This window comes from Eublepharis macularius, chromosome 1 (genome assembly GCF_028583425.1).
Source record: "Eublepharis macularius isolate TG4126 chromosome 1, MPM_Emac_v1.0, whole genome shotgun sequence".
Taxonomy (NCBI): Eukaryota; Metazoa; Chordata; class Lepidosauria; order Squamata; family Eublepharidae; genus Eublepharis; species Eublepharis macularius.
The window spans coordinates 225,445,286-225,462,072 of record NC_072790.1 but is presented as its reverse complement, the minus strand read 5'-3'; the positions used below and the strand labels follow the sequence as shown (position 1 = coordinate 225,462,072).

General features: G+C 44.9%; 1 protein-coding gene across 1 annotated transcript in view; it reads left to right on the top strand.

Moving 5' to 3' along the window:
- RELA (RELA proto-oncogene, NF-kB subunit) overlaps positions 1 to 16,143 on the top strand; it is a 33,330-nt gene extending 17,187 nt beyond the window's left edge. The window contains exons 3-11 of the mRNA XM_054989705.1: positions 4,615 to 4,766; positions 8,660 to 8,808; positions 9,471 to 9,562; positions 9,692 to 9,826; positions 10,255 to 10,359; positions 11,914 to 12,126; positions 12,919 to 12,999; positions 13,511 to 13,585; positions 13,782 to 16,143. Coding sequence (XP_054845680.1) covers positions 4,615 to 4,766; positions 8,660 to 8,808; positions 9,471 to 9,562; positions 9,692 to 9,826; positions 10,255 to 10,359; positions 11,914 to 12,126; positions 12,919 to 12,999; positions 13,511 to 13,585; positions 13,782 to 14,392 — 1,613 coding nt within the window. The 3' untranslated portion in view covers positions 14,393 to 16,143. The remainder of the gene's footprint in view (positions 1 to 4,614; positions 4,767 to 8,659; positions 8,809 to 9,470; positions 9,563 to 9,691; positions 9,827 to 10,254; positions 10,360 to 11,913; positions 12,127 to 12,918; positions 13,000 to 13,510; positions 13,586 to 13,781) is intronic.
- The last annotated feature ends 644 nt before the right edge of the window (positions 16,144 to 16,787 follow it).

The window sequence follows — 16,787 nt, the reverse complement described above, 5'->3', positions numbered from 1 at the left end:
TCTCTGGCTGTTCATCTGCGCTCTTCCTCACTTTCTGTTCGCAGCTATATTTACCCCTGGGGAAGGCTAACAAGGACTTCCTCCACATAGGCTGTTTGCCTTAGGTTCAGTGCCATTCAGCACCAGGTGTTCCCTCACTTCTGCACACTATTGTGGTACTTTTGTGCACCTCGCAGATTTTCCACAGCTTTTTTCCTGATCTTTCCTCAATCTACTTTGTTTTGAAGTTCTGGAAGAGATCACAGCAAAGCCCAGGTGGCTGCCATGTAGGTTGAAAAGTATGGATTGTCCTGGTCCCTCCCACACAGCATCCATTTTCCTTGACCATGAGGTGGCCATTTGCCTCCCTGTCAGTGGAGGGAGGAGTTTTGTTTTTTAAATCCGTAACTGAATATTATTATACAATTATTACAATCATATATGCCTGCCTGCAGTACATGCCATGTGTATGTTATGGGCAACCTATTAATCCTCTGACACTATGCAGAGTTCTGAGTACCTTTCAATGCCTGTTATTTGGAAGTTCAGTGTGTTATCTCTGCTTTGAAGTTAAACACTTTCACTTCTGTAGCCAACGGCCTTGAAGCCAGATGCAGCTAGTCTGAATTGTATCTTCTCTAAGAACAGGGATGATTTAATTCCCAGTGTGCTATTGTTGCTTATCGTAGTCTAAACTCTGATACTTTTTGTCCCTGGCATTTGTGCCAGAATTTCAATGGGCCACTAACCTGGGGGCGGGACATTAACCTATAACTAATTTATAATAATCGTTTTACATATTTTAACTATGTTTCTGTAATCCGCCCTGAGCCCGCTGGAAATGTGGGGAGGGCGGAATATAAATTGAAAATAAATAAATAAAAAATAACCATGCTTTCCCTCAGTACGTCACTTCTGCCAATTCTACTGTCTGAGCACCTTGAACCTGATAGATCTCTAATAAGTTACTTCAACCAATTCACCTGTGTGGTTGCTGTGGAGAACTTGGGGATTTGCTTGCCGAGGACTGACAGTACCAGATTCTGAGTTCCCAGCTTTCATATTTTCTAAAATGTGTCTGTCTCCTTTTACTGTGGAGATATACCTTTCCACTTATATCTCTGTAGTAATGGGGGCTAGAGAGTTAAGGGTTTTTTAAATGAAAGCTAGGTATTCAGAAAACCTGATGTAGATTGCTATAATGATCTTCAGTTGGGAATTTTTTTTTAAAAAAACTGGTGTAATGCACTATGCATAGGTCCCCCATCTAAACTAATTAGGAGACCTCACCACTGTTGTACTGGATTCCTAATAATGCTGTGTCTTGGTGAACTTGTATCTATTTACCCTATGGCACGGTTTATGGAAATGTCCTTGATACTGACTGTAGTAATCTCACACCGTAATCTGCCTTGAGTCTCAGTGAGAAAGGTAGACTATAAATGACATAAATAATAAATAAATAAAATATGGCTTGCATCATGTAAAGACACTTAAGCCTTCAGAATGGGTGGCGATGGTGGAGATTTCTGCTGATGCCCCTCTCTCACTTGGTTTCCTAAAGGTTTGCTTCATCCCTAGAAGAAAATTGCGGGGGGGGGGCAGGTACAGTAGGTGCAGAAGCAGAAAATTCCCACTCTACGAGATCCACAGATTGTTGGATACATGCCTATCCCCTCTTCATATACTCTGTTCCTTCATACTATATTTTTACAGCTAAATGTGATTTTTGCTACTTTTTAAAATTTAGCCGAAATAAAGCCTGGTTTGCCCAGGATTTTTTTTTCTAAGCATAAGTACACACATATCCAGGCTTAGAATGTATGCCAAGAGAATCCTGGTTTCTTTGTATGATCTCCACAGCAGAAATGCATACGTTTTGCTTCTCAGGTATCTGTTTGCATGAAACAACTGCCTCTACTCTTGAGGAGAGGCAGTGGGGGCCCCTGGTTGTTTCCCACCCCAAACTCTTTGCTCTAGATGATTCTATCAAAATAAAGGTGCTCAAAATGCTTCTGGCATCTGCTTTGGGATTGCAAAGCTCCCTTCCTCTATGCTTGCTGGTGTTACAACCCAAGCATCTTTTGGAAACCTTTAAAGACACTGGCAAGAGTATTGGTGGGCAGTGAAACTTAGTGTGAACCGGGAACATATAAAGCAGTAATAAATAAACAGTAATAAATAAATAAGCAGTAATAAATACATAAACAAGAGTTCTGAGATTGTGCCGAAAGGGTTCTCCTCCTTGCAGACTTCAGTAGTTTATTAATACGGTCTAAGACCAGCGCTTGGCTAATGAGAACGCCCTATGTTGGACAGAGATCTTCTTGCAGACTTCTGGCACCCCCCCCCCCAAAGTTGCTATAAAAGAGAAAGCTATCCATAGAAACATAGAGCTGAAAGAGATCCCTAGGGTCATCTAGTCTACCCCCTGCACAATGCAGGAAATTCACAGCTATTTCCCCCAGAGACCTCTGCTCTGTGCCCAAAGGAAGGGTCTGCTCTGTATTTCTGATTGCCATTGTGCTGATAAAGGTAGCCAGCCTTTGTTGGGCCAGAGAAAAAAAATGTCAAATCAGATGAAATCCTGGTTTGCAGGCAGAGGGGCCTCTTACTCCGTGGGAACTCATAGGCTGGGGAAGCCTGGCTCAGGCATTGAAAGGGGAGGGAGGTGAGGCCAAGAGTTGGAAAGGACATCGTGAGCCAACCAAATCTCTGGTTTCAGGCCTTTAGAACTAGGCAAATACGCTAGATAAACAGTAGAGATATGGCTGTTAGATTCTATTGCACTTGTGAGCTGAAGCATTGGACACTGATTGGCAGAGCTAGAGTGATAACATGGAACATTCAGCAACATTCCAGCAGTTCAGGGAACCAGGCTTTCAAAACGTTTGCTGTCTCTGCCAAGCTTCTCTGAGAGAGAGAGTAGGTTGTTATAAAAGGAGTCTTGTGAGGTAATCTGGTGACTAGGAAGAGGTCCCACAAGTTAAGGGAAGTTGCAGATTAGGGAACCCAGAGGGCAGAGGGAGACTGCAGAGCTGTAATGAGAACAGAGGCACTTGGGAGTGGGGCTTGGACATTTTGATCTGAACCAACTGGCAGGTTTTCTGGCTGCAAGCTTCTTGGTACCTGTTCAGCTAAAAAAAAATCTAAGTACGTTGATCCTGGATGGAGCAGCTGGAAAAACCATGGTATTTGGTGTTTCACTGTGTCACATTCCCTGTCTAGGGAAGTTAAGATCGTTGATGCTGCAGTAGTTGTGTATTTGGATCCAGATATATGCCGCTCCCTGCCAAGGGGATTCCCCCTTGCTGTGAGAGAGTTTAGCGCTCTCTTTCTCTCTGGCTTCTTCCGCCCTGCATTTTTTAGCTAGGCAAAGGAATCCAGCTGACAAGGGCGATGCAGGAATGGCTTCTTCTGCCAGGCGAAGCAAAACAGGTGGAGACAAGGCATTAGGGATGTCCCAGAGGAAGTGAATTGGCTCTTGCCAGCAGTAGAGGATCTTGGCTGGACTCTGCTGTGACGGTGACTTCAGCACGGGGTGAAAAATTTCCAGTATTGCCTCAAAGCTGGGTTGGGGAAATCCCCAGAAGGGGGGAAAGAATTGGCTATTGGAGAAGGTGGTGGTCAGACTATGGACTGTATTATACAGAGTCCATTATGTAGAGAATGGGGTGGGGGAGCAGAAGGGGAGTGAGAGAGTGTGAATTGGTGCCTCCTTTTTCCTGCCTAGACAAAGAGCTGCCAGGCAGTCTGTTTGGGAGGGAAAGTCCCTTGTTGCAATTCCTATTTCGGCTGACTGCATTTCTGAAGGATGTCAAGGGAAAAGAGAGACTACTTTTCTTCTACTGTGTATGCTCTGAAAGCAAAACACGCATGAGCAAATGATCTTGGAATGCTTGGGGAGTAAATAGTGGCTTTCCCCCTTCCTCAAAGTAAAAAGTCAAGATTCAAGCCTAGGTGGACTTCCTGCCTCTTCTCCCCCAACTCCAAAGCATGTTTTCTAAGCTCAGTTATGAATGGGCGGTAGCTAGTTGAGCTCGGTGAAAGAAAGCGCTCTGCAAATCCTCAGTAATACTTTGCAAATTCCACTCTAAATACTGTAGGGGGGGGGTTGGCAACGTATACCTCTTCACAATAAGCGGGGTGACTTTTCTTTGGTTTTCTTAACAAATGGATAGCAATGTGAACGTTGCCAGTGGAAACAGATGCTGCCCTTTTGGACCTGAGGTTTTCAAGGCACAATTTCTAGAGCAAATGTGAGCCCCTGAAATTAATTTTTTAAAGAAGAAATTACACGTGTCTCTGACTAGAAGCTTAAATCCGCATGAAACCCAAGTTATTTCAGACGTGTGGTTGGTATAGAGGCTGGTGTAAGACTCTGGAGACCCAGGTTCAAAATCTGCACTTTTCCATGAAGCTTATTAGGTGACCTACATTTTAAATAAGCCTTACAGGGTTGTTGTGAGGATAAAATGGGACCAGTACAGAATTGAGCTCCTGGAAATTACTAGTCGACTCTGCCACTCTCAGATACATACTTGACAGTGAAGGATTGCTATGTGCTCCTGGTTTTTGCTGGTGTGTGTGTTTCTCGCTGATATTAACACACCTTCTTTTCTGCCTCCCTTTAAGATCCTGCCCCCAGCAGCACTCCTTTTGTGGAGATCATTGAGCAGCCCAAGCAGCGTGGCATGCGTTTCCGTTACCAGTGTGAAGGACGTTTGGCCGGCTCCATTCCTGGGGAACGCAGTACGGACACCACGAAGACGCACCCTACCATCAAGGTCAGCTCCATAGCATTTTTAGGAACAGGTGTCCCTTGAGGAGTGAGGAGTTCTTGCACCTGTTGCTGGGGCAGTGTAGAGCCAGCAGAGAAGACTGTAGGCTTTCAAGAACATTGTTTTATCTTGTTTATTGAAAAGCTCAGTATGCTGCCTATCCAGATACTTCTCCAGGTGGTAAACAAAAAGAATAAAACAATAAATCAATAAAATGAATCCTGCAGCAGTAAAACCATCTGCAAAACCAATGGCTTAAAACAGTCCTCCAAACATAAAAGCAAGCTGTAAAACTTCAAGCAGCAGGATCCACAAAGATCATAAAATGAAGACAGCAAAATGATGGGATAAAATTTCTGTTAAAATTCTGGATGAACAGAAATGTTTTGGGCTGGGATCTAAAAGGCAGTAAGGTAGGCACTGAGCAAGCCATTGTGGAAGACATTCCAAGGGCAAACTGCTGCCACTGACTGATCCCTTAAATTAAAGAGGGGCTCCACGGAACTGCCGACCTGTGGAGATATCAAAAGACCTCCCGCAGAGGAAATTGACAATTAACAAACTTTACAGTTAAAGTGCACCATGGAGGTGAACTTTTTGTATATATTTATTAACTGATTGTGAATTGTATGTATGTTCTATATATTACTATATTTACTGACCAATTGGCACTTTGCACTTTAATACCTTATTGGATTTTGAATGATTACTGTGAATTATACTGTTTTTCTGCATGGTGCACTTTAACTGTGTAAAGCTTGTTAATTTCCTCCGTGGGAGATCTTTTGACTGACTGATCCCTGTCTCTGGTGGCTGCCCACCTCACATCTGCAGCTGAAGGCTCAAAAGAGCCCAGCTTGGGAGGAAGACTTTAAGTGGCAGGCCAACAGTATTGGAAGCGGAAACCCTTCAGGTACCTAGACCATAAGCCATTTACAGTGCCATTCCAAGCAGAGTTATACCCTTCCAAGCCCATAATGTTAGGGGCTTAACTGTAAGAACCAGCACTTTCCATTGTGCTTGAAAAGAGACAAGCAGCCAATAGAGATCTTTCAGCAAAAAAATGATACGATCTCTCTGTCCAGCCCCTGATAATAGACTGGCTGCAACTTTTCAAATTAGTTTAAGGACAGTCTTCAAAGGCAGCCCAAAGTAACACATGTTACAGTAGGTGTGCCTAGGTGTGCTCAGAGCATTGTTTACCACTGCCAAATCAATTATGGTCCTTCAAGATTTCTGGAAGTGTTTCTAGCTTTGAGGTGGGATCAGTTTTTATCAAGGCGACTTTTCCCATGAAAAAGAATGTTAAAGGAAGTTTTGGAATATTTTTTATCAATATTGTCTTGTGCCTGATTGGCTGAGCTGATATGGTGACATGGAATGTTCATCAACATTCCACTTCTCCAGGAAGAAAGATGTTAGAATGTCGGTTGGGCTTGGATTAAAATCTCACACTATGGACACAGGTAGCTTTAAGAGGCTGGCTGAGGGGAAGTGGTTCTAGGACAGGCAAGTTAAGAAGCAGGAAGCTCAGAAACAACTTGGTTGAAGGGCTGGTGCAGTACAGTAACAGACTGAGCAGCAGGAAAGGTGGTTGAAGGAGTCTTGAGGAAAAGAGTGGCTGGTGTGCAGGGCTAAAGCTGTTTCTTACATTGACTTGAATGAATCAGCAGTGTTTTGCCTGTAGTCTTCCTATTTTGTTTATATTAGCCTTTCTGCTTGAAAATACTTCATTATGCAAAGATCTACTTATTGTCCAACAAGTAGACCAATACAGTAGTCCAACACCAAAATGGCTACTGCTGTGTCTTAACATTTGCAGGAATAACTATTGGATCCTTTCCGTGTTCTTCTAGCAACAAAGTCAAAACAAATTAGAGTAGCAGAAAAGAATTTGCATGGCACCCATGACAGCCACACCCACATTTACTAGGCACCTGCCAGTCACAATATTCTCCTGTCAATACATTGCCTATGTACAGAAGGCTCTGATCAACAAGTGGTGACACCCTGATGATATCAGGCAGCCCAAGCCCATCTCCACATGGCGCAAGTATGTTTTTTAGGCCACAGTCACCATGCCTTGGCTGGTATACCAAACACAGTAACTCAAAAGGCAGATGGGAAATCACTGGTGCTAACAAATGGCGTTGAATCCTAGAGGTCTAAGCCAAAGACAGCAGCCCTTTTGGTAGGGAAATGCAAGGGGGGAAACGATGACATTGGGCCGGTTCCATACCCAGAGCAAACTCACTGCTTGGAAGCTATTAGAATGGCTGAACTCATGCGGCAAGATACTGCAATAGATGCTCCCTCAATTTCTAGGCCAGAGGGCATGTGGTATGGCGGCCTTGTTGGAGCTAAGCAGGTGTGTGTCTGATGAGTGCCTGGATGGAAGGACTCTTGGGAAGCCCCTCATGTACACCACCTTGGGTTCCATGACAGTAGGGTATGAATAAATATACACTGAAGGTCACTGGAGAAATAGACAGAAATGGAGAGCCAGTTTGGTTTAGTGGTTAAGAACAGCAGGTCTCTAATCTGAAGAACTGGGTTTGATTCCCCTCCACTTGAAGCCAGCTGGGGACCTTGGGTCAGTCACAGCTCTTTTAGAGCTCTCTCAGCCCCACCCACCTCACAAGGTGATTGTTGTGGAGATAATAATAACACACTTTGTAAACTGCTCTGAGTGGGTGTTGTCCTGAAGGGTGGTATATAAATCAAATGTTGTTGTTGGTTTAGATTTCCTTATAAATGCTGAAGTACTACCTTTGTACCCATTTTCCAGCCAAGCTGGGAGAAGTGACCATACTTGGCAGTTAGCTTACATGGAATTTATAGTTAGTTTTCTTAGTTTTAATTTATTTAGTTTTATTTATTTAATTTATTCTTAGTTTTAAGTGTTGGAGCAAGTGCTTTCATATTCACTAAATATTCAGATGGATAGGAAACTGGAGATACGTGACGTAATTGAGAACAATGTTGACAACTGGTTTTCCATCCCACACTGTTGGTCAGAAAAATCGTCTTGATCCACGGAGTTACGCTTTTTAAAAATGTTTGAGTATAAGTTGTAGCAAAATGAGCATGTTCTTGTTGTGTGCCTCCCCACTGAAAGAGATGGCATGTTGACGGACACCATCCACAGTCCGAGTAAGCATTTGTATGCACCACTGATTTTCTAAAAGTGGGAGTATTGGCCCCCTCCAGTCCTTACCTAACAATTTAAAAAAGTTTAAACCATCAGTTGGGGTGTATTGGGAGTCAGTAAAACATGATGCAGGCAAGTAAGTAATGTCTGTTTTATGCATCATTATGTGGTGACTGCTGGGCATTTCAAAGCTGGGCATGGCACTAATTTTCCCTATATTAAGGCAATAACTATGGTGGAGAAATACTCTATGAGCTCAGATTATCTTGTATATGTTGTCTCAGTATCCCTTGCACCTTGCAAGACCAAGGTAGATCAGTATTGTTATCCCTATCTAGAGCGATTTGGTTGTGGTTGAGTGGAGACTTCCACCAGGGATCTCCTGCTCAGAGTTGTGGTCTTAACTGTTGCTCTATGCCAGCCCCAGTATACAAGCTGGTGCAGTTTAAGAAACAGACATTTTAAATGTTCTTTTCTTAGGAAGCTGTAAGATAAAAATTCTTTCATTTCCCCCCAAAATACCACGTGGTTTCTTTTTCTACAATGGGGGTGCACAAAAGGAAGCGGGGGAGCAAAAACCAGATTGGGAGCGGGGGGAGAAGGGTCATGAGGATGCCCTGAGGTTAGTTGTTTTGATGAGAAGGGGACTGCCAGTGCAGCATTCGTTGTGGCAAAACAGATAAAGGGAGTCTGGAAGACCAGATGTGCATTAACAGTTTCCGTCTCCGTCTCCTCCCCGCCTTTGTAGATCCATAATTACGTGGGTCCAGGCAAAGTCCGCATCTCCCTGGTGACCAAGGAAGCTCCCCACCGGCCCCACCCCCATGACCTGGTGGGAAAAGACTGCAAAGAGGGCTTCTACGAGGCAGAGCTGGCACCGGAGCGCTCCATCCACAGGTCAGCAGGTGCAAGGAGAGAGTCCTTGCTGTGTGGCTGTAGCTGTGTGGCCATGGCTCAGGGATAGGTCATCTGCTTGGTGCACAGAAGGTCCTGGGTTCAGTCCCCGGCCTCTCCAGTCAGAAGGCTCACCTAGTCAGTGATGTGAAAAGCTTCTACCTGATGTTCCAGAGAGCCACTGCCAGTTCAGAGTAGACGGTGCTGAACTTGATAGAACGGTGGTCCAACTCCGTTTAAACCAGCTTCAAGTTGTCTTTCTGGAAGACCATGGCATAGTGGTCACCTTGTCAGACTAGGAATATCCCTTTTCAAATACCCATTCACTTGGGTGACTTCACACCAGTTGGCATGACCTACCTCGTAGGGTTTGTTTTGAAGATAAATGGAGGAGAAGAGAACCACATATACTGCCATGAGCTCTTTGGAGGGAGAGAAAGAAATATATTAAATAAATAGGAAGGTGAGCTGGATTCCCTGAATGAGAAGGGATCTGCCCGATAGGTATTTATGTGGGTGCTTCTCTGTCTCATTCTCTGTCTTCCTCCTCCTCTCTCCCTCCTCCCCCCCTTCCATCCTCTTCCTCTTTTATACCTGCTTTTTAAAAAATAATTGCATACTCCTCTTCCATCCCCTAACCCCCACTGCTCATGTGTCCTTTCCAGCTTCCAGAACTTGGGGATCCAGTGTGTGCGGAAACGAGACCTGGACAAAGCCGTGGCAAAGCGGATTGAAACAAATAACAATCCCTTCAATGGTAAGGCAGAGGGATAGGCTGAGCAAGGTGTCTTTTTTGCAGTGGGGGGGGGAGCGGCATCTGAGTAGAAAGGGTTATCCTTCACTTGTCTACTAGGCTGCTTTTACTTTCTCTTTTCTTCTTTGCCAGTGGCTGTGGAAGAGTTAAAAGGAGACTATGACCTGAATGCAGTTCGGCTCTGTTTCCAGGTGTGGATTCGAGACACGGCCAGTGGCCACTTGGTTCAGCTGCCCTTGACTGTGTCGCAGCCAATCTATGACAATCGTGAGTGTCAATTTGGAATGGGAGGACATGACCAATTCAACAGTGAAAAGTGCCCAAGAGAGCAGAGCATCCCTCATGCCCATGAAGAGTTAGGGGAAAGGTGTACCTGCTCTCCCTATCTTGTGTCAAGTCCAGTTTCCTTCCCTTTTCTTGCGGAGCCTCATTACTACAAATTGTAAGTCTCCAAGAAAGGTTTTGACTGCAAAATGTCTCTTGTACAGCATCCAAGAGGCTCAGTAATAATCAAGGATATGTTGGATTACCCCTTCAATCTTCCCTCTCTTCCCTCTCTCACGGTGATTCCAGTACCAGGACTGAAACTGAATTGAAATAGCTTCTTGTCATATGAATCCAGCCTGTATGTATGTGTATTATTTTTCCTCCTTCCTAGTCACTAATGCAGGTCTTTCTTTTATTTCCTTTTCCAGGTGCCCCCAACACAGCTGAGCTGAAGATCTGCCGTGTGAACCGTAATTCAGGGACCTGTCTGGGGGGAGACGAAATTTTCCTTCTTTGTGACAAAGTGCAGAAAGGTATGGTTGCAACATTTTGGGTTCTTATCGACTCTGCCCTTCTTCCTAACTTGTCTGGAAATCTCAACCAGAATACCTACAGGTAGGGCTGCCAAGCCTCCCACTATGGTGGCAGACCTCCCACCAGCACCCATAGTTACGCACTGCTGCTCCAAGTGGCAGTTGGAGAAAAATAAAAATTTAAAAAATGGCATTGTTGTCTGGGCCACTATGTCACTTCAGGGAAAAACCCAGAAGTGACATAGGGTAGCACTGGGAATTGCTAGAAATCATAGAGTTTATGGCGATTCCTAGAGATAGTCTGCATCACTTCTGTTTTTTCCCCAGAAGTGACATGGGGTGCAGATGATGTCACAGCCTACCCTGTGTTCCTGCCCTCAGTTTTCCTGCAGGTTGCCAGGCACAGCCTACAGGAAGTAGTCTCTGTCTCTTCTGACCTTACCTTTTATCATAGAGTTGGAAAGGGCCATACAGACCATCTAGTCAAACCCCCCCTGCCCAGTGCAGGATCAGCTTAAAGCATCTCTGACAAATGTTTGTCCAGCCACTTCTTGAAAACTGTCAGTGAAGGGGAGCTCACCACCTCCCTAGGCAGCTGATTCCACTTTTGAACTACTCTGACTGTGAAAAAGTTCTTTCTAATAATACCCAGCCAGTACCTTTGGGCATGTAATTTAAGCCCATTGTTTCGGGTCCTACTCTCTGCTGCCAACTGGAACAGCTCCCTGCCCTCCTCCAAATGACAGCCTTTCAAATATTTAAAGAGAGCAATCATGTCCCCCTTCAATCTCCTCTTCTCCAAACTAAACATTCCTAAGGCCCTCAGCCTTTCCTCGTAGGGCTCAGTCTCCAGACCCCCGATCATCCTCATCGCTCTCCTCTGCACCATCTCGATTTTGTCCACATCCTTTTTGAAGTGAGGCCTCCAGAACTGCACACAATACTCCAGGTGCGGCCTGACCAAGGCAGTATTGAGGGGCTGTGACCTCCTGCGATTTTGACACTATGGCCCCTTTGATACAACCCAGGATTGAATTGGCCTTTTTTGCCACTGTATCACACTGACTGCTCATATTTAGTTTACAGTCCACTCTTACCCCAAGATCTTTCACATATACTACTTATTTAACAAAACTAGTTACCCAACCCCTTTGTTGTCTTTGCCTCCAACTGAATTGAAGCCCAAGTACATGCCATTGCATTGGCTCATCTTCATCCCATGTTCCTTCTTCCCTCTCCCACTGATAACATCTAGACTGTAAGCTTCTGGAGGGAAGAATTGATCCAATTATTTGATGGTGCTGCACACTTAGCAATAATTCTTATTAGTAAGGATCAGTAAAGCAACGTAGCAAGAAAGCTTTCTCTAGAGACTTCTCATATTTTCCAGAACCTTTTGGCCTGATGCCTTCAAAATATTTTGGGATCTCTTCCAGTTTCACAACAGAAGACAATTTCTTATGGAAAGGAGAGCAACTGGCTGTTGGCAGTTCTCGTTATCGTCACTTATGATTATACAATACTTCTCTCCCCCACCCCCACCCCCAATTTCAGAGGACATTGAAGTCCGCTTTTTCAAGGATTCCTGGGAAGCAAAGGGTTCCTTCTCTCAGGCGGATGTCCACCGCCAAGTGGCCATCGTCTTCAAGACTCCCCCTTACATGGACCAGACGCTCCGTGAGCCTGTGACAGTTCAGATGCAGCTGCGCCGCCCATCAGACAAGGAAGTCAGTGGCCCCATGGAGTTCCGCTACCTCCCTGATGAAGGTATTTGGTCTACAAGCCAGTAGAAGTGGAGTTTCTTGGGTACAATTGTACCCCCTTTTTTGAACAGTGTCAGGTTACTTTTGAAGATAGTATGGAGTCAAGTACTCCTACTGCAGACACAGTTCCACTTCTGTAGGATTTAAGGTACCACCGTTCCTTTGTGCATTAGCCACCCCCTCCAGGCTAAGAAGAAGAATATTCTCTCTTGCTGGAGGCTTTCAGGCAGAGATTCAACAAATACTGTTAGGAATTCCTGTATCCAATAAGCTGGGCAGGAGGAATAGTATTCTTTTATTGTAGGACTAGCTACAACTTGAGGCAGGAATTTTAACCCCAAACTAAAGCTCCAGCCCTGAAATGTGACATGCTGGAAGAGCTTCTGAACATGTACAAAGTGCTTAGTACAAATAACAAGCAACCCTCAGATATCTCAGGTTTAATAACATATAATCATTAGAGCAACTGCATGTACAAAAATTGCAGGTAGCTATCTTGGTCAGGTAGTTAAAAATCCACAAGTATCCTTTTAAAAAAAAATTGGCAAAATCTGCACTCTTTACTGCTTTCAAAAAATGCTGTACCGCATATAACAATTGAATAATTTAAAATCTGAACAGAAAGCAACAGAATCTTTCACAAGCTACACATTTAAAGGATTTGGAGTAAGGGCGCTTGAATCCAACCATGTGTATTTGCCAGGTGGACTCAAATTCCTAACAGTATTGTCATTTTAGAAATTGGGTTGATACACTTTTGTCCCTTTCCAAAGCAGATTATTGACTTTCTTGGTAGGTGACTTCCATCGCATTGAAGAGAAACGTAAACGAACGCTTGGGACCTTCAAGAACTTTGTGCAAAAAACGCCCTTTGCAGGTAGGGATATTGCAAGAGAAAGGAAGAACAGGTGTTATGTGAAAGTGAAGTGGGTAGAACTGGAATAAATGGAGGGATTGGGTGGAAGGAGATGTAAAAGGACTGGGATAGTTACCATGGAGTTCCCTAGAGTACATAAATGGGGGCGAATGAGAGTCTTCTCAAAATATATTTTGAGAGCCAATTTGGTGTAGTGGTTAAGAACAGCAGGACTCAAATCTGGAGAACTGGGTTTGATTCCCCACTCTTCCACTTGAGGCCAGCTGGGTGACTTTGGGGTCAGTCACAGCTCTCTGGAGCTCTCTCAGCCCCACCTACCTCACAGGGTGACTGTTGTGAAGATAATAACAACACACTCTGTAAACCACTCTGAGTGGGCATTAAGTTGTCCTGAAGGGCGGTATAGATATTGAATATTATTTGTCATAAGCAATTCATAATTAGTTTATTCTTAAGTTGTTCAAAGTGGTTGCTTTCTGATCTGCCCACATCTTACTTTTCTCCCCACCAGTGACCCTTCCGGAATCCCGTGCTCCACGCCGCATTGCTGTTTCAAAGCATGGCTCAGCTCGGCCCAACACTGGCGGTAAGAAGTTCCTTGATTTCACCTCTTAAACTTTTGTGTCAGACTTGGCCTCTTCCTCTTGACTGATCTTCTTGGAAGGCTTGTGATGCTACGTGCCTATCCCCTCCCCCCACCACTTTCCAGTAATGCTTCCTTTTACCTTAGCTTACAAGATGGTTCCCTTTCATCTGCCTTCATCTCTTCCATCCTCTCACAGGTGTTCCAGGGCTCTTGGGAGTCCCAGGGCAACTTCCACCATCCTTAGCAAAACCACAGACCACAAGCCAGCCTTCCTCTGGCTTCTCCTTCCCTGGGCCCAGCCATGCCCCTCCTCCAGTGGCCACCATGCAGCCTGGCTTCAGCACAGTCAACCTGGAAGATCTTTCGGGCTTGGGTGTGTCCCAGAGAGTCCAGCCCTCCGAGTCAGATGCGGAGACCAGCATTGCAGACGCAATCCTGCACCTTCACTTTGAGGGAGGGGACGGGGGAGCCATGGAGCTCAGCGGGATCTTGGATGACGCACCCTACACCAGCCTGGAAGGCATCAACACAGCAGAATTCCGCCAGCTCCTCACAGAGGGAAATGTCCCCACGTCTCTCCCTGACAACCAGGGCACTCTGCTCACCTACCCTGAATCCATCACACGTCTGGTGAGCCAGCGGCGGGCTGAAGGGGAGGCTGGTGGTGGTGATGGCAGCGGTGGTGGCGGCGGAGGCAGCTCAGCCAGCAGCTTTGTCAATGGCATTTTGGGGACCCTTCCTGGCGAGGACAGCTTCTCTATGGTTGACCTGGACTTGAACTCTCTCCTGAACCAGCTGAATTCGTAATGCAGTATCTCCCTGGACTGAGGCTCAGGTGCCAACCGTCTTCTGCCCTTGCCTGGACTTGCAATTTGTATTCCCATTTGGTGGCTTCTGGATGGGGCCATCCTCAACAGGGGCAGTAAGCTGTTGGTTCAACTTAACCTAACCTACCCCACCCTACCCTCTTTCTCGGAAGCAGATGGCGTGGATTTGGGCAGGGCCAGATATTCTTCCAGAAGTTGGGAGTTGTAGGGCTGGTTGCTTAGGGTAGTTGGCTACTGTTGCTCTATTCAACTCACAAGATGTTCCATATGTGATTTTTAAAATATTTTTGCCGGGAAGGGAGAGGGAGATTGCACCCCATCCTAATTGTTGCTGGGATGGGTATTTTTATATCAACTGGCTGTTTTGCCCTCTTCTTTATTTCTGACAAGTTTCATGTGCCTTTAAAAACTACACAACAAGCAACTTCTTAGCAAATGCAAGTCTTCTTAGTTTCACACAGTTCTTCCTCAAAACAGGAATAGGGAGGATTAGGCAAATTTGGTGTTACCTGTGATTAGATATTTACATGGAAGACCTCATTCAGACCTGCCTTGTCTGAAAATGGTTTGCAAATGCCTTGATACTGTTCCAGCTGGGGAATAATGGAAGATAATCTGATTTAAAAGCCTCTACCCATCCTGCAGCTGGACACAAGAGTTTTTTTAAATCTCTTTTGGGTTCTGCTAAAACTGCTTTTGAACAGAAACAGAAAAAGAGGAAAAGCTTGCAGTGACTCACTCCACAGGAGAGAGCAAAAAATCTTACAGCAGGAGGTGGTGAGAGTTGGGATGTATGTATCTAGAGTATTCCTAAGGCCTTTGAATGGGATTGGTTTGGGGTGGGATAGGATGGGGAGAGAAGAGAACCAGTGATATAGGACCTGTCCTGGATGTGTTCTTTAAAAAGCATAGTCAGCAACTTACCTGCTGTAGAATTCAACCAAAGGGAGAGAGTGCAAATCACTTTCCTGCTTATTACTGCCAGTAGTGCATGGGGCTGTCAAGAGTCATCACAGGCCCATGGACTCCCCATCTATCATATGAACACAAATTGCACCACTTGCATAGCTTTACAGGTGATTGTCCCTGGAATCTCCCCCCTCCCTCATCCCTCCTTGGTGAGCCTGGTTATAGTGCATGAACAGGCTGAAAGTTCCACAGCTAGAAACAAAAACTCAGTAAGGGTGAGTGGCAGAAGTTTCCAGAAATTCTATCACACACACACCCCTTCCACAGACATTCCTACGTAGGGATTGACACCTGGCATCTCCTTGACTTCCTAATCTGAGTTCTTCCTCACCAGAAACAAAGAAACGAGTCACATGTGAGTTATTGGTAGAGGATGGCTTCTTTTACTCTCTGCCACCACCACCACCACCACCACCCCAATTAAAACTGACTGGGCTAAGACCCTAGCTGACTTCTGAAAAGGGAAAGATGCCAGTCACCCTATAGTAGAAAGGTGCCTATGCTCAAAGGGTGTGGGGGAGCAGTATCTGCTGGTCACTTAGGCTGGAATGTTACAGAGATGGGTAACAGTGTCTGTCTCTATACCTACCCACCCAATTTCTTTGCCTTGTTTTATACTATTTTAAGGGGCTTGGGGAGAAAAAATGCTTGGTCACCTAAGTGCTGTTACTATCAGAATTGCCTCTTTTCTCTTTGTATCTAAACTGGGTGCACTCACTGTTTTCATTATAGCAAGGTCCTAATAAACTGAAGTACATTCTACCAGGCTGAGGTTTATCTCGTGGTTAGGATGTTTGAAATTCTCCTGGAACAACTAAGGATTTTAAGTAAGTGTGTGTGTGTGTGTGTCTTTAAATGCTTGGTGTGGTATAGATGAAGAGTGGGGTGAAAGAGAGGGGTGAGTGAGTGATACGATTGGTTGATGACAGTGTGTGGGCGGAGGGAATGCTGTTTTAGACTGAGAGTGGAGAGAAAATATTTAGTCAGAGCAAGAGAGCCAGCCTTAGCATTTCTAAGAAAAATATTGAGTCTGGTTTTAGCAGGCAAGCTGTGTGCAACCTGAGTGTTTTTAAGCAGTTCTGAGAGAAATATTGAGTCAAGAGAAAGCAGGCAAGCTGTGTGCAGCCTGAGCTTGTTTACATTGTCTGAGAGAAATATAACCTGTGTGGAAGCTTGAACTGTGTGTTTGTGAAAGAACACTCAGTCAGGGAAAAGCAGGCAAACTGTGTGTGCGCCTGAGAAAAGGTCTTGTAATTGAGAGAAATTAATATCAAAAGCAGGCAAACTCAGTCACACAGATCTTCTCTCAGGCTTCACACACAGATTGCCTGCTTTTGATAAGTAACTTTTAAGAATTGAGAACTACTCTTTTGAAATCATCAAGTTTTGGAAATAATATGAAACCG